Source organism: Cornus florida, unplaced genomic scaffold, assembly GCF_030987335.1.
Source record: "Cornus florida cultivar Cherokee Brave unplaced genomic scaffold, ASM3098733v1 CherokeeBrave_3.0.0_Hap2_Chr07, whole genome shotgun sequence".
Taxonomy (NCBI): Eukaryota; Viridiplantae; Streptophyta; class Magnoliopsida; order Cornales; family Cornaceae; genus Cornus; species Cornus florida.
The window spans coordinates 23397338-23423267 of NW_026775577.1; the positions used below are offsets into that span (position 1 = coordinate 23397338).

At 36.4% G+C, this 25930-nt stretch overlaps 2 protein-coding genes across 2 annotated transcripts; both read right to left on the reverse strand.

The window, feature by feature from the left end:
* Positions 1–211: 211 nt before the first annotated feature.
* Positions 212–8387, reverse strand: LOC132266799 (putative B3 domain-containing protein At5g66980). Its single transcript, XM_059767779.1, has 4 exons — positions 7990–8387; positions 1635–2025; positions 1409–1560; positions 212–695 (listed from the first exon to the last, which is right to left on the reverse strand). The coding sequence occupies exons 1-4, from the start codon at positions 8086–8088 to the stop codon at positions 417–419; spliced, it is 921 nt and encodes a 306-aa protein (XP_059623762.1). The 5' UTR covers positions 8089–8387; the 3' UTR covers positions 212–416.
* A 1522-nt stretch (positions 8388–9909) lies between these two features.
* Positions 9910–17530, reverse strand: LOC132267581 (uncharacterized). Its single transcript, XM_059768721.1, has 5 exons — positions 17223–17530; positions 16074–16310; positions 14815–14898; positions 11178–11307; positions 9910–11093 (listed from the first exon to the last, which is right to left on the reverse strand). The coding sequence occupies exons 1-5, from the start codon at positions 17528–17530 to the stop codon at positions 10098–10100; spliced, it is 1755 nt and encodes a 584-aa protein (XP_059624704.1). The 3' UTR covers positions 9910–10097.
* Positions 17531–25930: the final 8400 nt, after the last annotated feature.

A 25930-nucleotide genomic window follows, 5' to 3' on the forward strand; every position in this document is an offset into this window, starting at 1 on the left:
CAATCACTCTTTATTTGAACCATTTGCCAAAGATGCTGGTCCCGTGCGGTGATCCATATTCCCAAATATGGCTTTAGTATAGTGCGGATCTTCCAATATGTTCAAAAACATGCATTTAGCAAGTCAATAGACACACATAATATAGGTTATACCTACCAAAGCAACAATATGCATCAACAACACTTCAAAGTTTGGGAATTGAGAAACTATATTACAAGAGAGACAACAATCTATTCTCTAGAGTGATTGAAAAAGGAAAATATTTACATATCAGGCAAGGAGGTTTCAAGTCCAAAAACCAAATCCTGATCACAACGTGGATTTCGTTCAGCGATTTAATTACAAGAGCAGCAATTCATGTGAAAAAATGTGAGTTCAAAGTTCCGTGTTCATGCCCCAAATTCACAGCACTCTTTTTATGGGGTTTTCCGTGTTCTTGCTCCTGCGCGGATAATTTGTACCTGTATTTCTCTGCCCCTGCTTCTTTCTCTGTCAGGAAGAAACTCAAATAGGCACTTGTCATTTAACGCGATACTGTTATCCTGCAAAAAATCCCTAAACCCCTGGGAGAAATTCAGCCGACCATCCTTCCTTGGAACAATATTCACAGGCCACGACTTCCGATCCTGATCACATAACACCATTTGTGGATTGATTTTAATATCATTATTGGTCGCAATGCTTTTAGGAATGGTCTGCAGCCACAGATAGCGTAATAATAAGTAAATCTTGTTTAGACAAGCACAATAAAAATACCATATCAAAGTAACAAGCAAAGAAAATGACCAAACTAGGAGAGGCTGATCATTGTAATTTCAAATTCATAACTGAAACCTGCTAATAGGTGTTCTACAGTGACATATACTGCAACAACAAAAACAAAATTCAATCAACTATACTCGGTTGAACAACGGATTCTTCCATCTAAAAAAAGAAATTACACACGAACATAATCTACACCGTACAAATCAACATTCCATAAAATAATAACACCATAGCATGATAAAATTGGAATTCAACTATCAGAGTAAGTAACATACACAAACTCCAATGATCAACTCTATTCTGTAATATCTCGGGGGTTTGAGCCTTTGATGTAATATTAAATCAAAACAGAGAGGGTAAGCAGATGCATTTTATATACTCTGGGTTGGTTAAGATACACACAAAATGGTTTCACATCTAGTGAAAAACATGAAAGGTAAGAGCAATCTCAACCAAGATGACAAGCTGTCTGGAATTCCCTGAAATGATTTTTTTTTTTTTGGAAATATATATATGTTTATTAAATCAGTAAAAAACTGTTTCCTGCCACCCAACTTTACACAAAATTAGGAGGCGCGAGCATTTTTAACTAGTTAAATGTGAAACTGTATAGTAATCAGTCCAGTATAAGCCTGGCACTCACCACGGAGGCTGGCCTTAACCTTGACGAAGGGAGAGTTGCAATAAAATAAGGATTTTTTGGTGAGGTCATCCGTCCTGCATTAAAGATTTTCTTCTCTTGAATGGTTTCTGAAACAATTCTTTGTGGCGTAAGCTGAATTGGTCCAAGTAAACCTGTAAAGGTACATCAGATATGTAAAAGGAAAAAACCAAAATGTCAACAATGAAACGAATTTGACACAACTCACCTCTTGATTCTGGAGATATTTTGCAGCCTACTTCGGAATACTTTCTCTTGCGAACGTTAGTGTGCTTGGGAGAAGTCTGCTCTGCTTCTGTTTCTTCTTCAATCTTGACACGTGTGGCAGTCTTCTCAATAGCTAAAGTATTTTCCTTCATACATCCACTCTTACCAAATATTCTAACATCAAAAATAGAATTTCCATTGTATCTAAAAACTAAGAAGTCTCCGAGCTCTATAGAATAATGATTCACAAAGCTTTGCCAGCCATTCTTAATAAAGACACCATTTTCAACATCTTCCATCTCCACATGCCAAAATTTCCCACAGAGATCTTTAAGGATGGCCTTAGTTGGTATTGTTCCATTAAAATGCTTGACAAAATCTGGTGGTACACACTGCAAAAACGAGATATTTAACTTTACTAGTTACAAATTCAAAGAGCAGATAAACTATTCAAAATACAGCTAGGAAAATTTTCTACCTATAATTTACATTCACCATCACGCTAACCCAATTTTATTTTAATAAGAAAGTAGGATGGAAAAAATATGGGCCTGTTTCTCTTCTGATAAAAGAGGCACTCCCGTTTGGATTTGGTGGCTCAAAAAATTCAGGAAAAGGAATGAAATTAACGTTTAAATATTATACATCAAAAATTCGGGATCATAGCAAACAAAACCACAATGAGGGTTAATTTAATGAGCTATGTTTTTAATCTGCATCTCTGGAAATCCAAACATTGGAACCAGCAACCTTAGAAGGGTAATTTTACTGAAATATAATTTGATAGAATCTGAAATAATTGAATAAAGCAAAGATATAGAGCCCCAAACAACAGAACAAAATTTCCATTTCTCTCACTAGTCACTAATTCGTGTATAACATGTCTTCCTCTAATAGGAGAGCATGACAGATTGTGCAAGTTGGAGGCATATAATCCATAAAAGTTTCCCCTTCTTGATAATCTTGAAATGTAGAAAACTAACACTAAAATATTTTGCTTAGAGACCTTATTTATCAACAGATTTGAAATTGTTCAGAAACTCATTAAGCAACATTCCAGTTTCATATATAGCATCTTGCAAACAGAGCCACCATTTTACACAAGTAATCTAAGTATTGTGTATATTTTATATACCTTGATCTGTATAATATATGTATATATCATTATTTTATACTCATACCATATGACTTAAGGTGTAATGGGAACTCAACTCAGCTATATGACTGTCCGATACTTGGGTGCCATTTGATAACCCAATTAAGTGCTTAACAAAAACACTAAAAATTTCCAGCGCTTAAATTTAAGTCAACAGCGACTTGACTTAATAAAATGTGACAAGTGAAAGGGAATTCAAAATGTAGGGTAAATTACATTGACCTCCCCTAATGTTCAGCAAAATTACATGGACCGACCTTGTGTTTTAAAAAATTATACTAACCTCACCAATAACTCAATAAGAAACGTATGTTTGATGGTGTTAATGTTCAGTTTTTTTTTTTTGATAAGTAAAACTCATAAATAAAGGGGGAAAAAAATTTCCACTGCCGGGACTCAATAAGAAACGTATGTTGGATGGTGTTAATGTTCAGTTTGGTTTTACGAAAATGTGCTATATATCATCTATGTCACATGGACTCTTCCAAGAACCCCGCCCCATCGGGTACACGCCCTGTTTAGAACGGTTACAAGGGTGTTGAATGGTTTTGGGCAGGGATGGGGATTGAAAACCCGCGTGGTTGCGGGGCGGGGAGGGGAAAGGTTACCTTGCCCCACCCCATTTATACTGAGAAATTACAATTTTGCCCATATAATTTATTTTATATTAAAAAATATTAGGTATATATTAAGCAAATCCTAGGTTATCCTATTCCAATCACTAGTTATCCTTTTGTGTTATTCTGATTTGAGAACCTCTATGTAGTATTTTAATGTTTCTACAATAATACTACATATTAAATATCAAGTTCCAATTGAGAATTTGAATGTTGTTGTAACGACTCACTTCACCACATGGTATGATATTGTCCGCTTTGGGCCTGAGCCCGCACGGTTTTTTGCTCTTGGGCTTTACCCCAAAAGGCCTCATACCAATTGGAGATGACACACTTACATATAAGCATTTCACATTTTCCTTTCCCAAGCGATGTGGAATTGTGCACCCGTAGCTCGCCAGTGTGGTAGCCTATCAGTGTCTCGGCCTTTCCAAGGCGATGTGGGATTGATGACCCTGTGGGCGGGTGTGCCGTAGGTGGGTGCGACACACTGACAGGTTACCACACTGGCGAGCTACGGGTGCACAATCCCACATCGCCTTAGAAAGGCCGAGACACTGACAGGCTACCACACTGGCGAGCTACGGGTGCACAATCACATCGCCTGGGAAAGGGAAAGGGAAAGGAAAAGGTGAAATGCTTATATGTAAGTGTGTCATCTCCAATTGGTATGAGGCCTTTTGGGATAAAGCCTAAGAGCAAAATCGTGCGGGCTCAAGCCCAAAGCGGACAATATCATACCATGTGGTGGAGTGGGTCGTTACAAATGGTATCAGAGCCTGACCCAGCCAGAAGTGTATCGACGGGGGCGTCGGGCCTCCAAGGGGGGTGGATTGTGATGACCCTGTGGGCGGGTGTACCGTGGGTGGGTGCAAGACACTGACAAGCTACCACACTGGCAAGTTACGGGTACACAATCCCACATCGCCTGGAGAAGGGAAAGGTGAAGTGCTTATATATAGGTGTGTCACTCCAATTGGTATGAGGCCTTTTGGGGTAAAGCCCAAGAGCAAAACTGTGCGGGCTCAGGCCCAAAACGGACAATATCATACCATGTAGTGGAGTGGGTCGTTACAGTTGTTTTCATCCGCATAAGAGAGAGAATTATTATGATGGCTGAAAATTTGTTTCATTATTTACCATTGTTAGATTCATAGTACAATTATAAAAGAACTCTCCTAAACCCATCCCCGCCCCGCCCCGCCCTGCCATATTTAATAAACGATTTTGGGTGGGGATGGGGAGCTATGTGAAACGAGGATGGAGATAGGGTTGGCCCCCCGCTCCGTTGTTATCCCTACTTCCTTCTAAAGTAGGTAAAGTACCCGTGTCTGACACACATTAATCCTAGGGGTGCACAAAAAAACCGTGGAACCGAACCGGGGCTTCGGTTCCGGTTCCGGTTCCGGTCCCGATTCTGAAAATCTAGAACCGTGGACTTATGGTTTGGTTCTGGTTCCAAACCCGTGGGAACCGTTGGAAACCGGAACCGTATATATATATATATATATGATTACATATTTAATTATATATATTATTAATTATATACTACTGACTCATACCATACACCAGTAACAAAAGGTGTCACCCAACACTGATCGAGTGAAAGAAATGGATTTTTTAGCCGGATCAACTAAGAGGTAGGGGTCCAAAACTCTTCCACAACACGGGTCCAAAACAGGGCAATACACACACATATCATATATGTCTATATAAAGAGAAACTTAAGTGTCTTCACTCTTTTGTCCTAGTCTCCATCTATTCTTCTGATCTCTATTGGTTATGTATTCTTATTCTTATTCTTATTATACATGTGTATGCTCTTTATTGCTTCATACATACTCTTGTCTCTGTATTCCACTAGAGAACCACAACGTTTCTGCACCAATTAACTAACCATTTTGCACAACTAAAACTCACTTATGTGGTGTTTGTCTTCTTGCCCAGCTCAGAATATGTCTTGCTAGTTGCTTCCCATTTGGTCTCTTCACATTTTTGTCCTTGTTTTGTTTTTTTCGAGAAGGTAAAGATGAATTTATATATAAATGAGGTAATACAGTAAAGCAAGGTCAAGCCTTAACAAGGACACAGCCCACGAAATGTAGACGGCCCAATAACCATAAAGACCAACAAGCAAAACAACAATAACACTGCAGGCCCAGCCCCTCTCCAAGCAAACACATTCCTAGTCTAGGGTTTGTAGACTATTCATGTCTAAGCCGTGAGTCATTCCGGTGCAAACGAAATTAGGGCGAATCAAGGAGAGCAGCACCCTAACTCGATCCATCAGGTGGTTCCGCCGGCGGGCGAATGAAGGAGGCTGGAAGATTCCATTCAAACACAATTCGTCTTGCCGATGGTGAATCCCGTACCTTCTTCTGCTTTATCATATCTGTAATTTGATTGAGGAGCACTGATTGATTGAAGCTTTGGTTTTTAAACACTCTGTTATTTCTCTCCATCCAGATCCTATTGATGGTGGTTGAGAGCATAAGCTTGTTCACTGAGTTTCTTAGACATCGACTCGCCCAACGCTCTGAAGCCCACTCAACGAAGCCGATCCATGTTGAAGCCGAAGAGAGGAAATTACACTTGTATTGCAGGAAGATCCATAAGGGCCTTGTGAAGGTGCGCGCAAAAAACAGGTGATCATGCGATTCATTCATCAGATTGCAGAACAGACAGAGTTTTGGCCAGGCACATCTCGCATGCTACTTCTATCAAGTCTAGGGAGTCAATTTTGCACAGCAAGCCACAGCGAAAAGTTGCATCTTGGCACCGAAAATGGGTTCCAAAGAAGATTATACCAGTGCTTTGGTGGGTGGTTCGTCTCAAGCCAGCCAACAATGTGACTCAGAGAATGTGTGCCCGAGGTAGAGGGGATCCACACAACTGAATCCGATGAAGTGGTCGACAGGCAAATGTTACTAAGCTCAGGGACGTGCTCAATTAATGTGGCTGGGAAAGACCATGCTCCATCTGAAGCAAGAGAGGAGAGTTTCTTCCCAGGTAAAATTGGCGAGTTGAGTCTGACTTGATCAGGGATTCTGAAGGTGAGAGGTCCACCCGGTAACCAATTATCTTCCCAAAAGTAGGTGAGATCTCCACTGCCAACCCTAAGTCTCATTAGGTTCCTCGCAGCCCCCCTAAGCTGTAGAACTCTCTTCCAATTGCTCGAGCAATTCTGCGGGATGACAATAGTCCAGAAGCATCTATCCCTAATCAGCTGTATTCTCACCCACTGTGCCCAGAGGTTGTCCCTTCTATTAGAGATGAGAGTCCAAATGTGTTTTAGAGATGCCGCATAGTTTGTAACTTCCAAATTTCTAAATTCAAGACCCCCACACTCTTTAAGTTGGCAGACTTTATCCCATGCGACTTTTACTCCAGAGTGTTTAAATTTTGTTCCAGTCCATAAGAAATTCTTTAGCAGCTTGTTGACCTCAGTTAGGACTGATTTGGGTAGTACAAATAGGCTAGACCAATAGTTGATCATGCTCTAAAGCACTGACTGAATGAGTTGTATTCTGCTCGCATAAGATAAGAAGTTAGAAGACCAGTGACAAATTCTTCTAGTGATGTTCTCCACCAATCCTCGACAATCAGTATCCCTAAGCCGAGTAGAAATTAAGGGTACCCCTAGGTATTTGAAAGGTAGCGAACCCTAGTCAAACCCCAACAAATCTCTAATCTCATTAACAAGAGGGGAACCAATTCCAGAAACAAAAAACTGGCTTTTGGAGCAGTTGATCTTCAGTCCCGAAAGGAAGGAGAAGTGGTCGATAGCACGCTTGAGTGTAGAGATGGAGGCTATGTCCCATCTCTTAGTTGGGTTGGTAATCTTCTTAGTTCTGATATATTTCAGAGAGAGGACTTGAGATTTGAGGTGGGTTTTTTTGGGTTTTCTTTAAAATAGAACCGTGGAACCGAACCGGTATATCATTTAATCCGTGGGTTACATAGGATATGTATTACCCATACCCGACACACTATTAACATAGTATGTCATTTAATTCCCATTAATGAGAGTTATATTGGCTTTACATTCAATACCAGGACAAAACAGGTGCATTCAACTTTCTTTCTTTATTTTTATTTTTTGGCCACAACTCCTGTCTTTGACAATCAGGCAAACTTCAATACAATAATTCTTTAATAGCATATCTATTTTTGCGTAACACTAGTGGAGAAGTCAATCTAATTTATCCTACAATTTAATTTAACCAATGAATTTATCCTTCAAAATTTTCAGTTATATAATCAGCACTATAAATTCAAAATTAATATTTTTCAATGCCTATTGATAATTCAAACAGTACTACTTTCAATAAATAAATGTGTCAACCAAACAAAATTTCCAATTTTCTTTTTCATTTTTTTTTACCAGTCAGCCCATGAAGTTCCAATCTTTTCTGTTTTCTTTCCTCGCGCTTCCCAGCATCCAAACAGAACAGTCAGTAATAATTCTTAGGATTAATCTGGTCTATCAAAAGGAGGACTAACTTGGGTGTTGATTAGACATGCAGACTATATATAGAAAAAAAAAAATATATATATATATATATAGAGGAGAGAGAGAATACCAGTTGCTGAGAGCTCTTCTGGGGAAAATAAACTTTGAAAAACTCAGGATTGTTGTCAGAGGAGGAGGATTTAGGACGACGACTAAAACGTCTCACCATTTTTTGGGGGTGTATTGTGAGCAGACAGGACGCTTGAAAGCATAATCAAACAAACCCTAGTTGGGGTAAGAGAAGAAAATATGGTAATTACCATATAAGCCAGAAAACAGACGTTGTTGGAATTAATAGATTCTAACCAAAATTGGGAACGACACGAATCGAAAATGCATGGGGCTATGTGTGTGTTTATTGCGTGCGATTGTCGGTGGGCGTGATGGTGGAAAGCCAGTATTCCAACGTTCTTTCTCGTTTTTTTTATCTTTTTTTCTTATTTGTTTCTCGTTTTCCAAAACTAAGGAAATTCCCCTCGTTTCCCAAAAATATATATATATATTGATATATATAAATAATAAATATATACATATATATATTCCTTTTTAAGAATCGAGTATGGAGTAGTTTTTAATACAGTATTTTTTAATATAATAGCGCGAAATGAATTTTTTTATATAAATTCCCGTGATATCTTACTTTAAACTTCAATTATTTTTATATCTTGAAGTTAAGATGGGTAAATTAGAAATATTAAAAATTAAAAAAAAAAAAAGGTACTTTAATTTTTGAAATGAGACAATTATTTTGAGAGAGCAAAAAATAAAAAGGTTGAACAGATCTAGTTGAGTTATAAACGAATTTGAAAGGATTATATACTAACACAGCAACACAATTAGTGTGTTAATTTTAATCGACACGATTACGTATTAAAAAACTCAAATCACTTATTTCCTATCATGTTCGAGTCGTGTTCTTATACCATGTCAAATGTTATCACATTTAGAAAATCTCCCATCATTCGTCAGACAAATTTCAAACGGGCTATGTCCCAAAAATAATTGCCACTTCAAAAAAGTCAAACAAAAACAATGCTCTCTTTTCAGCATTATCATTTAACTTTTCAAAAATATTTTAGAAGTATGAATATTTAAACTTAAAAACATGAACTAGTAATTTTAAAAGGGACAACATTAATTGTACATCCCATTAAAATCTTTTAATATTAAAGTTAAGTATGACATCTAAAATAGGATGGAGGGAATAATAATACTCAATTTTTAAATAATTGTATTTTTATTTATAAAATTTTGAATATTTACATAAACAACCCATAACTTTAATCTTTTGTCCCATTACCTTTTTTTCTTCTTCCACTCATGCCTATGCACATAAACAGTAGCCAATAACTCCCTCCTCTTCGATCTCTATCTTCACCATCCCTTCCCTGCATCATCCACAGCCTAGTACGAGAATCCTTGAACTCAAATACTTTTGATTTGAAAGATAAAGGAGATATCATTGAGTTATTAATTTTAGTAGTATATTTAGTAGTGTTGCAGCATTTATAAAATATAAATTAATTCAGAATAATTATGAATGTATTTTTTTTAAAATACTATCAATCTATAATTAAGTTAACTATTATTTGATTGGATTTTTTTAACTTTTTTTGTTAGCTTTTAAAACTTCGGGTTAGACTTTCGGACTTAAGCTGGGCCAGATAGAGTAGGGATACCTACTCCACATTTTAAGTAGGGATTAAATATTTTATGTTTAGAGGAGAACAAATTTGCACTATGCACCTTAGTATACTGTTTCTCATGCATGTATAGAATAATAATAATTACTGAGCCCTTTGAAGAGATTAATGTTGAAAATGACATTGATCAATGTGGTCACTTACTAATCCTTAGAAAAGCATTGTTTTATCCAGTTAAGCGCATATGCAGATAATATAATCCAATTGATGGAGTATTTGCAATTCTGCAGCAAATCTGAAACACACACACACATATATATATATATATCATCATCTCCATTGTCAAATTCTGCATCTCATTTTCATTTTAGCATTACAAAAGAGAGAAGTTGGACGGAACCCAGATGCTGCAAACCACATTCAAACATACAAAAAGACTTGTCATGCAACATTAAGTAGTTCTGCCGAACAGGCAACAAAAACCACTGGATTTCAAATCCTGGCAGACCAAAAAAAACCTAATGTGGTACCTCAGTCATCCAGAGATGCTGTCCACACATGAACTGGTGGAACTTGAATGATTCATGTTAGGCTCTGCTTCATTCTCTGATGAAAGATCGATTACAATTTGCTTAACAACCAGAGTGTCCTCATTCATCCCTATCAACCCCTTATCAAGCCCATTGCTTTTACGCCTCTGCCTTAATCTTCCAGCTATGCTATCTGGAACCGGTTCACGAGTAACAACAGGTTTCTTGGATTTTGGAATGCTTCTCTGTGCAACACTGTTATCACCATGTTCGTAATCCAAGAAATGCATTTTCTCCTCTTTATAGCCCTTGGACTTGTGTTTGTTGTCTTCAATTTCAGGCTCAGTGGCAAGTGCGGACTGTGCAACATTGTTAACACCATGTTCATCATCCAAGAAATGCATTTTCTCATCTTTATCACCCTTGGATGCATTATCTGTTTTGTTGTCTTTAAATTCAGGCTCAGTGGCAGGTGCAAGCTTGTTTTTAGGCTCCGAGCTAGTCTCTATTGCAGTATTGCAATCACCATATTCGCTCTTCGGAAATTGAATTTCCTCTTCCTTGCTTTTGAACTCGTCATCTGTTTTATTGTCTTCATTAGGGTTTACCAAACCTTGGTGCTTATCCTTGGACTTGTTATCTGTTTTGTTGTCTTCAAACTCAGGCACAGTGGCAGGTGTAGGCTTCTTTTTAGGCACTGAGCTAGTCTCTATTGCAGTGTTGCAATCACCATATTCACTCTTCGGAAATTGAATTTCCTCTTCCTTGCTTTTGAACTCGTCATCTGTTTTATTATCTTCATTAGGGTTTACCAAACCTTGGTGGTTATCCTTGGGCTCAGGAGATTCTTTCTCCTTGGACATTGCTTCCATATCTGAGAAGGGCAGTGATCTTTTTGCAGAAACTGGAAGGTTAGTACCTGGAATTTTTCCTGGAATGGTCTGTGCTCGATGGGTTTGAATAAGATAATGTGCAACTGACTTGAAGCCCAGTTGTGAAATCTGGAAAGTGGACATATTGAACTTAGCTCCAATTGCACTTCAGGAAAATATGTGAGAACATACGAGGAATGGTTGTGAGGCTACCTTCCTATAGAGAGAGCCAGTTGGAGGCCATCCTTTAGCTTGACGACACAAACTGCAGTTGCAAATTCCACGACATGCTGGGCAAAGCCAGTTTGGATTCTGTTTTGCTTCAAGAACGTGTTCCCCATATCTGCACAAAGAAGTTGTATATCCTAGAAGCATCAAACAAAAAATTTATCCAGGGTATATGTGCAGTGATCAGCTAACTTTAAACATAAAAATCATGACATAAATGCCTTTGAGCCAGAGCAATTCTAAATGGATAAGATATTGATTTCCAAATTGAGGTGGTTAGATTGTCTATGTTACAAAGTACCGTATATCTACCAGGGTATAGAAGACAAAAGGCTAAGCACTTGTAGAATTTGGCAGCATCATGATAAAATGTACTGGAAGCTCGAGACACACTCAAGTGCAAACTTCAAATGAAGCTTGAATGAAGCCAGATACTATATAATTTTTTTTTCCCAAGTTAAGCCAGATACTATAATTTGACTGATAATTTTAGAAGAATGCATGAAGTGTAAAAATTAAGAACGAACTAAGCCTCCCAAGCTGACAATGCACGCAAGTATAAGGGAGGTACACAACCAAACAATGTTCTTTAGCTTCTAATGGAACAAAAATGACATTAAGACGAGGTGTACGGTTAAATTTTAGGCATGCTCATCTTATGCGGCCATTATTTGATTTAGATGACTTTCAAATTGACCAGCTGATGGGGAAAAAATAAATCAGACTATAAATTGCAATCAAACTCAGATGCCACGATAAATGTTATTATGCTTTTGAAGCAAAATGAAAGTGACATATAAAGTACCAAACAAACCATTTGAGCTTGGTGAATTCGCAGCCTAAGACAAGCTGCTATACTCATTTCAGTTGCTAAATCAACAGCTTTACTTGACTGAACATGGTTTGGGACCTCAATTAGGCTTGCGGGTACTTCAAAAGTATATACCACGGTGCATTTATTAACAAAACTAATCACTCCCATTTAAATTTGGACTAATCATTCACCTTTATGGGTATTAACAAACATTTGATTTACAATCTATATAAACATCAAAGACATTATACACATCATGGGAGAGGTAAGCCTGGTAACACCATGCATTACTCATGAGCTATTCATGAGAGAGGTAAGCCTGGTAACAGCATGCATTACTCATGAGCTATTCATGAGCTATTACTGGTGGTTTCCGAATAAGTGACTTTACCCTGACTTGTGAGCTTGACACGGCAGCATTTGCAGCAGCATCCTTTTTCCATAACACCACATGTACCTCGTCCAATTGAATGAGATCTCGACAGAGCTATAAAGTAAAAAGTCTTTCTCACAGGAAATTATCTCCAGCAATCTCCGATAGATCCGTAGCCAACTGAATAGGTATTTGTATTGCAAAGCCTTCTTCTCTTTAAATAAGCCTCATCCGGAATTATACTGAGCAAAGACCTTTTCTCTGCAGATAACTAACCACAAAGACCTAATTATGGTTAAGGTTTGTTACCTTCTCCACAGGCAACACTCTCAAGGGCTTCCTCACAATGATAAGCCTCAACTAAAGACTTACCAGGACTTCCTCGCTACAAATAACACTCGTTGCCTTCTGTATAGGCGACTATCATGAGGACTTCCTTGACGCAAATGAGACTCCTTGCCTTCTTTATAGGCACACGACACAGCCTATGGCTGTGTGGCTAACATCCATGATTTGGAGATCAAAGCGAGGACCTCTTCTCCCCAGATAAGCTTCATCACAATGTACCTAACTCTCTAGAGAAAAATCTTGCTGAGGTTTCAAAAAACATCACGAGGACCTTCTTACTAAGGATAAGCTCGTTGAAGACCTGTAAAACACTTCAATAAATTTTATGAATTGCCAGCCTCTCCTTAAAGCTTGCACATACATCAATCATGCTCAAACAAAGAGAGAGATCACCAACTCACAGAATGATCACACAGTACCATGTGATTACCCATTTACAGAATATTGTAACTGGCCTCTTTAAATGGTGTCTTATCACATTATGAACGCTATACTTCAAAGTATTCACCTAATCTCAGCAGGTAATCATGATCATCAGCCATACCTAAATAGTGTCCCAAGCAAGCAAACTTAGAGCCACCTAAATTTTGTCTTAGCAAGCTGCAAAGAAGACGCATAAACTTTTTCTGTAGATCACCTCAGGCACCATAAATAGAGCTTGACCTAGAATTATAGAGGCCTAAAGATCTCCACTCGCCAACCCTTTCAAAAGATACTCCAACTAACTCATTAATTCACTAAAGACCTTGAGAATCCTTTAAGCCAACTCTTTCACCTCTCCGAGTCTCCCCTGTAGATCCTTGACCTCAAGGAGTTGGTGGTCACTATCAGACTGCCATGGTCTCTCTTTCTCTAAGGCTCGACTTGGCTTCCACCTTTGCAAGGACTAGTGACTCTCATTATATCTCGGGTAATACCTCTTTCATCCTTATCCTCAGCATGAACCCACTAAAAAAAAAAATCAATCCCATTCACTGAAGAAATAAAAAATTTAATTCTAGCCAAATCCTATGTCACAAGAATCGCAGATGCCAACCAGAGTGTCCTTGTCGACATGACACAACATGGACACAGGATATGAGTCGGACTTTTTGTCTTGTCTACCAGACACGACTGATGACAAAACCAAACAAAAGGATGCGTGGGTGGTTGATGCTAATGAAGAATTAGGAAAAAAAAAATTCATGTTTTATTTGTTAAATAGGCTAACAGTCACGGTGTTAGGATGCTCACTAGTTCAAAAATGGTGGTCCGGTTCGAAAATAGCATCTTGGAAAGGTTGAAGATGACTTTCATGTTTACGCACACGCTATCTATGCCCAATTTTTGTGCCTGGCTGAGCCAGTTTTCACACGTTAGCATGACTATTGACCAATATGTTTTTGGATGCCCTGTTTTTAATGGTCAAGATGATGCCATATGTTCATTCGGATGTAAACTTTTAGCCTCTTAGGAAGAGTAATTATCTACAGACTACAGCTGTAAACCATTAGTGACAACTGTATAAAAGGAGAACAAGAAAGCGTACATGGTATCTATATGTAAAGAAAATCATCCATAAAAAATCATACAATTTTTTTTTTCCTTACAAGTGTCCAAGTAATATTGGACATTTTTTAGCCGAGTCCATGTATCCTATAATTTGATAGATTTACAAATCCAATCCCTAGATACGCATCCGTACCCTAGTCCAAGTAACATAGGCAAGCAAAATCATCTTAGCGATGCTTAAACGATTATATAACCTAAAAGTGGGGCAACCAAGAAATAATATGTTCATTAGCAGTTGAGGATGGATCTGAGTAAAGAATATCAACATAAAATTAAGATGAGAAAGTTAATAAAATCTAGCAAATTCCAGAAGGTGATAAAAGTCAAGGGGGGATTGGCATGGCTTGGCGATTGAAAACTGAATACCACATAAATGTACTGGAAGTAGGGCACTATGGATCGTATAATATATGATCTCTTCAGACACCTGCCATGCATTTTACAAATTTTAAGATTATAAAAGTTTAAAGAAGGATTAAAGTGAGGTTGATGCATGGGAGCTTAATATTGTTCTTATGAAATAATTAAATATATACCTCATATATAAACAATCTCCACAAAACTGTCCTTGAACCAAGTTGCATTTGCTGCAGTGAGTATGATGACCAAGAGTTTTCTGCCTGCAAAAGCATGGGAAATTCATCAATAAGCAAAAGTGAATAACCATCTACGGTCCAGGGCAAAAGTTAATGGGGAATGCAAATCGGTGACCTTTGAAACCAAGTATTTCAACAATACAATATCCAAAAAATAAAAATAAAAATAAGGGATTCATTTTAAATATTGATAAATTGATTTGAATCAAATCTTAGTCTGTTTGCTTTATTCCTAATATCATAATCAACTAAGAAAGAAAACCCCTAAGATACCTATCCTAGTTAAATTAGAAATAGAAACACTATTATAAAACTATTAAACAACTTTCACTTTTGAACAAATACTTCTAACCTTAAATCATAAAATTTTAAAAGATATTCTCAAAGAGGAGGGGAGGAGTTCAAGTCCGGGCGTGGGCAATGTGTGTGTGAGTACTTACCTGTTAAAAAATAAAAATAAAAAAAATGAAGAAGAATAAGAAGAAGTACAAAGATATCAATATGTAAAATCAATACTAAAAGTAATATGGAAATGGACGAAATTAGCTCAAACTACTCTGATAATACCCCACAGTTAGCTTAATTGATCAACATGATCTCAAAAAGATTTAAAAGAAAATGCAAAAACCCTCTTCATCAAGCTTCAAAGCAAGGAAAGCATCCTCATAGGCTAATCCAAATTCTCAATGAAATGAAGTTAATAATATATATATATATATACACACGCACTCAAAAAGATTTAAAAGAAAATGCAAAAACCCTCTTCATCAAGCTTCAAAGCAAGGAAAGCATCCTCATAGGCTAATCCAAATTCTCAATTAAATGAAGTTAATAATATATATATATATACACACACACACCAAGAGAATGAAATTAGTAATAATAGAACTCAACTTAAACAACACCTGATGCAATTTTCTAGCTACTAACTTTGACAAGTGAATAAAGATGCTCAAATATAGTCCTTGCCAAAATATATGAATGAAGATGATTATACAGAATCCAGCAAAGTCAAGCCCGACATGTTTAAGGAGGCCATATTTATGATTATATACAGATTGCATAATCATAGGAAACAAAGGAATTTTTTTCCCCAACAATCTTTCAAGATATGAATTTGTAAAGAAATTCCTAACAATATGCAAAAATGAAACACACTTCAACCTATGTAAACCAATTTTGCGGTTAAAACCCCAGACCTGCACTGATGACAAGTTTTTCCGATGACTTGATCATAAATTCGCCTCCCATCCTTGTCATATCCATCGACAAATAGAGTCCAACTCATCTCAGTGCTTCCCAGCAGCTTTTCATGTTCTTCTGTGTAAACCTCTGGCCTGGATCCCTCCCCTATTAAATCAGCTTCACCATCCAAGGATTTATCTTTCTTAGCCAAAGGTGCTTCAGAGTAGCTAACTGGTGTTGTATTCTGCAACCTAGTTCCCACCAAAAGGGGGAAAAAGACCAATGCACAGCTCCATCAATATTAATTCAGTTCATATAAAAGTTCAAAACACAATTCTTACTCCAGTACAACATATAAGAAGCATTAAAAACTAAAACTGCCCTCTAAACTTATCAACATCCAAAAATACAGTATGTTATTGCAAAAACCGATCAATACAACAACTTGAAACCACTGAAAACTAAGAATCCTGTAGGTAGAACATTCCACACTCTACTCTATATACCATCCATTTAAGCAGCTATTCGCCATGCTATATACTGACATGTAATTGGGATTTCAACGAGGTTGTGGTTTTGTGAGTCAAGAGGGTATTGCTGGCTAGGAATGATGCCATGGGAACTTTGTTGAGATGACAGGACTCTAGCATTGAGATGATGGTCATGATGGTATAACTTTGTTGAGAGTTCCAGCCTAGAAAGGGGCATGTTGTGGGACTGTGTGTGTGTTCGCTTAACTTTCAAAGAAAGCATTGAGGACCAACAACACCATTATAACAACCAAATACCCATTCTTTAATCATTCATGGTCTTACATCAATATTAACAAAGCCGGCACAGGCAGCTCTGCTGGTAACGCCTTTGGGGTTTTAGGTTTAAATCAAAACACCCGCTTACATGATATGTGGGGTTTGTGGGTGATTGCATATCTTCAAAGTTTGCAAACCATCCGAGAGTTCAAAGCGGCTAAAGGGTAGGTTAATTCTTCGTTACCCAAAAATAAATAAAAAATAGAAATCAATTTTAATAAAATCAAATGACCCCATCCTTAGAAACCAGTAAAATATTGACTAGAAAACAACTTAAAAACCATCAAAGTGAAAAATATCCATAAGCTAAACTGGAACAGACAATCAATAGGTGGAAATGAGGCAATGGAGTACCGGGAAGAGCGGCGAGGGGGTCCAGAAGGCCCCGGCAGAGGAGAGAGACGCTGAGGAGTTCTGCGATTGAAGTGGCTTCTTTTCTGAGCGGAACTGAGAGAGTTGAGTTTGAGAGAGAGATCAACAATGCCGAGTTTTTGCATTCTCTCACGATTCTCTCTGATTCTCTCCTCTCTGGACTGCTCGTAGCCTGAAACCTTGTGGGTTTCGTTGGTCTGCGTCTGGGATTCGCCATTATCGCTGATTCGATGATTACTGGAGTTCGATGGAGTTTCTAGGGTTCGGGCTCTCTTTCTCAGTATCACCATTGTTTCTCTCTCTACTCTCCAACGGTCGACTGTGAGTACATAAACTATGAAGAGACTGGCGAGGGAAACTTTTTAGGGGGTGTTTGCCCCTATTGAAAGGACAGGCCCAATTATTTATTATGGATACCTTGGAGACTGTGTGGGCCGGTCCAGTCAATCTATGTGGTAAGAGTTGTAGTGGTGTGTTTTTGAAAATTAAAGCCTCTTGGTAATCATTTTATTTTGAAATTATAATTGTATAAAAATTCTGCTATATTATATACACAAACACGCATATATATGGTTTGTATTGTAATACTCCAATTTTAATATGACAGTCCCAAAAATATTGAAATAGAAAATCCATGATTGTGACCATTATGCTAACATTGCAAAAGTTAAGGTTTTGTTGCTGATAGATGAAACAATCTGCATGCTCTCTTTCTAATTGGAAAATGTAATGAATATGTATATATATGTATATGTATATGTATATGTATAGAGTAATATTTATTAGAGAAACTTTCACACAGAGAAAGCGAGAGAGAGAACACGAGAGAGAGAGAGAGAGAGAGAGAGAGAGAGAGAGAGAGTGACTTTTCATTCAAGTGTCTCCAAATGGTACGTACACATGGCCTTATATGGGCTTAGATTTTAGCTTCTATGGTAAGACTCAAATGGAGTTTTCACTGTAAGACTCAAATGTGATCTCATGGATGACATAAAACATTTAGGGACCCCACACATTTATGAAATATATATAACACTCCCCCTTGGGTCCACAAAACTAAACTAAGAATATATTTCGTTAAAACCTTACTAAGGAAAACCCAGTAGGACAAAACTCTAACAAAGGGAAAAGAGTACAGTATTCTTGTGTATCTGAAAATGGTGTTGCATAAATTAAAACTGCCTCATTAAAACCTTGCTAAGAACCTAGTGGAAAAAACCATAGCGAAGGAAAAAGAGTACAATATGCCAATACCTTTTCGATCACTTGTTCCCCCTCATTAGTTCAACCCTGAAGATGCTTTAGTTAACGCATTCCAATGTTGTCCACTAACTTCTTGAATGTTGTAGTTGGAAGCGTTTTAGTAAATAAATCTGCTAGATTATCACTCGAGCGTATCTACTGAACATCAATATCACGGCTCTTCTGGAGCTCGTGTATGGAAAAGAATTTTAGTGAAATGTGCTTGGTTTTGTCACTTTTTATGTATCCTCCTCTTACCTGTGCAATACATGCTGTATTATCTTCATATAATATTGTTGGACTATCTTTGATTGAGAATAGTCCACATGATTCTCGAATATGTTATATAACAGATCTCAACCAAACACACTCTCTACCCGCTTCATGAATTGCGAGTATCTCAAAGTAATTTGAGTAAGTTGCAGTCATGGTCTGTTTCATAGATCACCATGATATAGCAGTATCACCACAAGTAAACAAATACCCTGTTTATGATCGGGTTGTATGTGGGTCAGAAAGATAACCTGCATCTGCATATCTGATCAACTGGGGCTTTGATTTTCTTAAATAAAATAACCCCATATCAGTCGTTCCCCGAAGGTAACGCATAATGTGTTTGACCCCATTCCAATGTCTTCGAGTTGGTGCAAAACTATACCGTGCTAGTAAGTTGACTGCAAATGCTATATCAGGTCTGGTACAATTCGCAAGGTATATTAGAGAACCGATTACACTAAGATATGGTACTTTAGGGCCAAGAACTTCTTCGCCTTCTTCTTGAGGACGAAAAGGATATTTCTTAACATCAAGTGATCGGATAATCATTGGAGAACTCAATGGGTGAGCTTTATCCATATAAAAGCGCTTTAGGACTTTTTCAGTGTATGTTGACTGATAGATAAAAATTCCACTTGGTTAATGTTCGATCTGTAGGCCGAGACAAAATTTTGTTTTATCAAGATCTTTCGTTTCGAATTCTTTCTTTAAATAATTAACAGTCGTGGTGAGCTCTTCGGGAGTTCCCACAAGATTTAGATCGTCAACATATACAGCTATAATGGCAAATCCAGATTTTGATTTCTTGATGAAAATGTATGGACAAACTTGATTATTCACATATCCTTCTTTTAGTAAATATTCGCTGAGTCGATTGTACCACATGTATCCGGATTGTTTCAATCCGTACAAGGGTCGTTGTAGCTTAATTGAATATATGGTACGTGGTTTCAAGCTATTTGCTTTAGGCATTTTAAATCCTTCAGGGATTTTTATATATATGTCACTATCTAGTGATCCATATAAATAAGCTGTAACGACGTTCATCAAATGCATATCCAGTGCTTCTGAGACTGTCAAACTGATCGAGAAACGAAATGTGATTGCATCCATCACTGGAGAGTATGTCTCCTCATAATCAATACCAGGTCTCTGCGAGAAACATTGGGCTACCAGTCGGGCTTTGTATCTTATAATTTCATTTTTCTTATTATATTTCCTTACAAATACCCATTTGTACCCTACAGGCATGACATCTTCAGGTGTTTGGACTACAGGTCCAAATACTTCACGTTTTGCTAATGAGTTTAGCTCTGCCTGTATTGCTTCTTTCCATTTTGGCCAATCATTTCTACATCGACGCTCTTCGACGTTTTGAGGTTTAGGATCCTCATTATCACTTGCAATATCAAGAGCAACTGCAAAGGAGAATATATCGCTAATAATAACTGTATTTCTATCCTATAATTCTCTATAGTTTATTAAGATCTCATTATTTTCAGGTATCAGTACCTCTTCAGGGGCTTGTGCCACTTCCGGCGCATGTGCCACTTCTGGGGCTACTTGCTTATAAAATTTAGATTGATTAATTATTTTCGTTGTTCCTTTTGCAAGTGTGACTTCTTCAAGAGTGCCAATTACTTGATTTGTTTTCTCTTGTACTTTCCTCTTTCGGGGAACAGTGTCTTTTACACCGAATGGTTTACCACGCTTCAGCGTGTCTTAGATGCATTTGCAGTAACACTGACAGACTGTCCTACAGGAACATCAATTCTTGCTTGAATGTTTGCAGCAGGTATATGTGATTTCATCACTTTCTTTGTGTCAGTGAATGCATCGGGTAATTGATTTGCAATACTTTGTAAATGAATGATCCTTTGAACTTTTAGTTAACATTGATTTGTGTGAGGATCAGAATAAGATAAAATCGAAACATTCCAATTAATAACTCGTTACTCTTCTGGCTTTTTCTTTCCCCCCCCCCCCCCCTAATGGAGGGAAAATAGCCTCATCGAAATGACAGTTAGCAAACCATGCCTTAAAACCATCAATATCTAATAATAGATAGAAAATCAAAACCTACATAAATACCAAGTCGTCGTTGAGAACCCATTTTGGTGCGTTGTGGGGGTGCAATGGGAACATATACAGTGCAACCGAAAACTCGTAAATAAGAAATACTTGGTTGTTGACCAATCACAAGTTGTAGTAGTGAAAAACTATGATATGCAGTTGGTCTAATGCGAACTAGTGATGCTGCATGTAATATCGCATGTCCCCAAGCAGAAATAGGTAGTTTAGTTCCAACAATAGTCTAGCTATTAACTAAAGACGTCTGATAAAAGATTCTGCAAGACCATTTTGGGTGTGAGTATGTGCAATAGGATGTTCAATAAGAATACCAATTGACATGCAATAGTCATGAAATGATTGAGATGTGAATTCCCTGGCATTATCAAGACGGATAGTTTGGATTGGATAATCCAGAAATTGTGCTCGTAATCTGATTATTTGAGCAAGGAGTCGAGCAAATGTAACATTACGAGTAGAAAGTAAACTTACGTGTGACCACCGCGTTAATGCATCAATTAAGACCATAAAATACCGAAATGGTCCACGCTGGATGAATTGGTTCACATATATCCCCTTGAATTCATTGTAAAAATGGTGGGCATTCAACAATGACCTTGGAAAGTGATGGTCTGACTATTAATTTACCCTGTGAACAAGCGGTACAAAGATAATCATTTGCTAAAAGAATCTTCTGGTTCTTTAATGGATGACCATGTGAATTTTCAATGATTCGGCGCATCATTATTGACCCAGGATGACCAAGGCGATCATGCCAAAGTATAAAAATATTTGGGTCAGAGCACTCCTGGTGCGTCACTGCATATGACTAAATTACTCTTATATTTGTATAATATAATCCAGAAGATAAAGTAGGGAGTTTTTCTAATACATGCTTCTGGCATGTAATACAAAGATATTCAACGCCCCCTTCATTTATAGTCTCAATATGATAACCATTGAATCGTATATCTTTAAAACTTAATAAATTTCTTTTGGATTTGGTAGAGTATAAAGTATCATCAATATTCAATTTTGTTCCACATGGTAACACAATGATAGCTCTTCTGGAGCCTGCTATTAGATCTGATAGACCTGATATTGTATTGACATAAGCTTCAACTAATGTTATACGCGAAAAATATTTTCAATCTCGAAGTATAATGTGCGTTGTTGCACTGTCTGCCAGACATATATCTTCACCATTTATCTTAGATAAAGTCAATGCCTTAGTCAGATCCATGCTTCTTCATACACAAAATATATATTTCATTACTTCAAATTTGAAATACAAACTAGATTTACATACAAGATAGCCAAAATAAAAACAAACGGATACAGATAAGATAAAACACACAAGGGATAATATGCTAGAGAAGGACACATTAATTGGTAAAGACATTTCCATCACCAATCAAATGATCAATACTACCACTAGGATCAGCAAAGAAGTCAGAAACATCAAGTTGAGTAATATCAACTGGTAAGTCGTCATCCACAAAATTCATTTCAATTTCCTTTCTTTTTCCCTTATCATTCATTGAGGCACGGTAAAGATCAACTAGATATTTGGGCGTACGACAGGTACGCGACCAATGACCTTTCATTCCATATCTATAACAAGGCTTGTCATCATATATCTCAAAAGCTTTATTCTGTAAAGCTTTTCCTTTTGCCTGCTTAGTCGCATTTGAATTCCACTTCTGGTGGGACGGTGTGGAATTCCTTTTGAGAGTCAATGAGGAATTATGAACACCACGATTATTATAATTATTTCTATTGTGACCATATCCACGACCACCACTACGTTCGCATCCACGTCCACGTCCACGGCCATGAAATTAGGACACATTCGATTTTGGAAATAGTACAGATCCAGTTGGATGGGACTGGTGATTTTTCATCAAAAGCTCATTATTTGTTCAGCCACCAACAAACAAAAAATCAGCTCAGAATATTTGGTAAATCTGTTCTTTCTATATTGCTGCTGCAGGAGCACATTTAAGGCATGAAATGTGGAGTATGTTTTTTCTAACATATCATCATTAGTAATTTTCTCCACATAATTTTAATTGTGAGCTGATTTTAAACAAGGCTGAATTGTATTCACTAACACTTTTTAAATCCTGCAATCACAGGTGGATCCAGTCATAGCGAGCTTTCGGTAGGATCACAGTTTTCTGATGCTCATATCATTCTTTCAAATTTTTTCACAGTGTAAGTGGATCCTTAACTGTGAGATACTCTGTTTTTAATTCCTCATGGAGGTGATGGTGAAGAAAGATCATATTTTTCGTGCGGTCCTGCAGGGACGCATTATTTTCTTCCTTAATTGTCTCTCCGAGATTATGGCATCCAAGTAGATCTCGGCGTCAAGAATCCATGACAAGTAGTTTTTGTCCGAGATATCAAGTGCCACAAATTCAAGCTTGGTAAGATTTGACATTTTGAACTATAAATGATAAAATAACATAGTTAGAATTATTTCACAAAAAAGAATAATCAATTTGAGATTATAAAAATACTACAGTCACTATAATATGATTTGCATAGTGGTGATACCATAGATATAAATAATAGTCAATTTATAATCATAACAGAACAAGTGGCTTAATGGCTCGTTAACTCAACTTGCGTATTAAAGGGCCACCGTTCGAATCTTGTGGTAATTAATTTTTTTTTTTTCTTTTCTTTTACGTACTCAAATCTGAGCCAATTTATATGTATAGTAATGTACATGAAGTAACATGTAAAAGATTGTAACTAGATATTTAGCAAATATAATATGAATTGTTTAGTAAATATACTTTACAATGTCAAAAAGTTAATCATGTGCTTTCAGTAAACAAAACAATGGCAAAAAGACAAAATATGTTTACACTAAAAGGCACATACAATTTATATTTCTACATTTTGCAAAACTTCAGGTTTGTAAGCATACTCAGTGTAAATGACTTCAGGTCAAAGAATTTTAGATTCATTTGGACTTCAGGCCAACAAATTTTGCTAAACTTCAGGTTCGCAAAGAGTACCAAATATTTGTGAAACTTTAGGCTCATAAACAGTATATTAATATATGCAAAACTTCGAGTTTGCAAATTAAATAATTTAGTATTTACGAAACTTCAGGCTCAGCAATTTTAATTAATTGTAAAGTTTGAACAACTACAGTTTAATATAAATAATTCTTTTTCTTACCATTTGAAGTGAGAAAGAAAAATAGAATTTTCTTTTCAGTTGACAGAGTCTCGTGCTGATAACGTGTAATGAATATATATGTATATGTATATATATGGAGTAATATTTATTAGAGAAACTTTCAAACACACAGAAAGAGGGGGAGAGAGAACATGAAAGGGAGAGAGAAAATGACTTTTCATTAAAGTGTCTCCAAATGGTACGTACACATGGCCTTATATAGGCTTAGATTTTAGCTTCCATGGTAAGACTCAAATGAAGCTTCTACTGTAAGACTCAAATGTGATCTCATGGATGACATAAAATATTTGGAGACCCCACACATTTATGAAATATATATAACAGAAAAATGATTTGTTTTTTTTTTGGAAGGTGTTGGAAAAAGGATTTTGTTGCTAACAAATGGTTGATGGTTTTGGGCCCTAATATTGACCTGGACATGGGTTAGGGCCAATACACACGGGTACATTGGTTAGGGCTGATACACTTAAGGATATGATTGTACTGGACCCGGCACATCCCTGTGTGTTCAGTAAGAAGGAAGAAAGAGGTGTGGAGAGAAAATAATACAAGGAAAGAAAGGAGAATAGAAAGGATGACATATCCTTCCTCCTTTACAAATTTTCATCTGTTCAAAAATGGACAGAAGAAATGAGAGAAGATAAGTAGACTAATAGAAGTTTTTAATTAAATATTATCTTAAATTATACAAGTTTTAAATTGCAGTACTATCCTTTATAAATTATAATATTATAAATATTATTGAATATAATAATAAAAACAATTAAAATTTTCTCTTTCTTTCTCCTAACTAACTTAATAAATTATGAGTTTATCCTCTTCTCTACTATCCAACCGAACAAAAAGAAAAAAATATGCAATATATTCCATAAAGATGTCTTATTCATCTCTACTTCTCTCCCTTCTCTTCCATATAGATGTCTTATCCATCCATTCTTTTCTTACTTCCATCTGAATTTTTTTCTTTCCTACCGAACAGAGCAACCGACATTAGTGAGAAAAGTTTTTTTTTCTTGATTTTTATTTATTTTTTATGTTTGAGTCTTAGATTTAATAACTGTTTTGAGTCTTTGGTGGGAGGGAATAATTATATGTTTGTGGATTTCTAGATTCTAATGCCTTTTGTGCTTCTTTTACCTGATATGAGAAATAAAATAAATGTATTATTTGTTTTTGTCCTTTACCCTCTCTAGTTACTATATTTTTAATCTATTATTAAAAAATAATCACTTAGAAAATACTATCAAAATACTCGTTAAAGTAGTCACTTGTAGGGCCGGTTCGAGCCTTAAGCGACTTAGGCAGTTACCTAAGGCCTCAACCAATAAAAAGGCCCAAAATTTTAAAATAAAATTATAAATATTTCCTAATATTAATAAATTCTAATAAATATAAAATTTTTATACTAGGCCCAAAAAATTTATATCTTAAAATAACTTCTTTTTGTCTCTTTTCTTTCTTCTTCTCATTTTGATTTTATATTAGTTCTCAAATATTATATCATAAAATAACTTTTTTTTCCTCTTTCTCTCTCTTCTCTAATTCAGGTTTTATATTAGGCCTCAAATAAAGATTTACATCCTTATATAACTTTTTTTCTTTTTCTACTCCTCATCCATGTTTTTAAATACATCGTAACCAACAAAAAAATTTAATATTGGGCCCCAAAAATTCACATCCTTATATGACTTTTTTTCCTTTTTCTTTTTCTACTGCTCATTCAAATTTTTCAATACATCCTAACCAATATAAAAATTTAGTATTCCGTCCAAAAATTTGTATTATTAAATATATTTTTTTTTCTTCTCTTTCTCTGTCTCTCATTCACGTTTTTTTACACCAATACTAAAAAAACATTTAAGTAAGTTAAAATATTAAATATT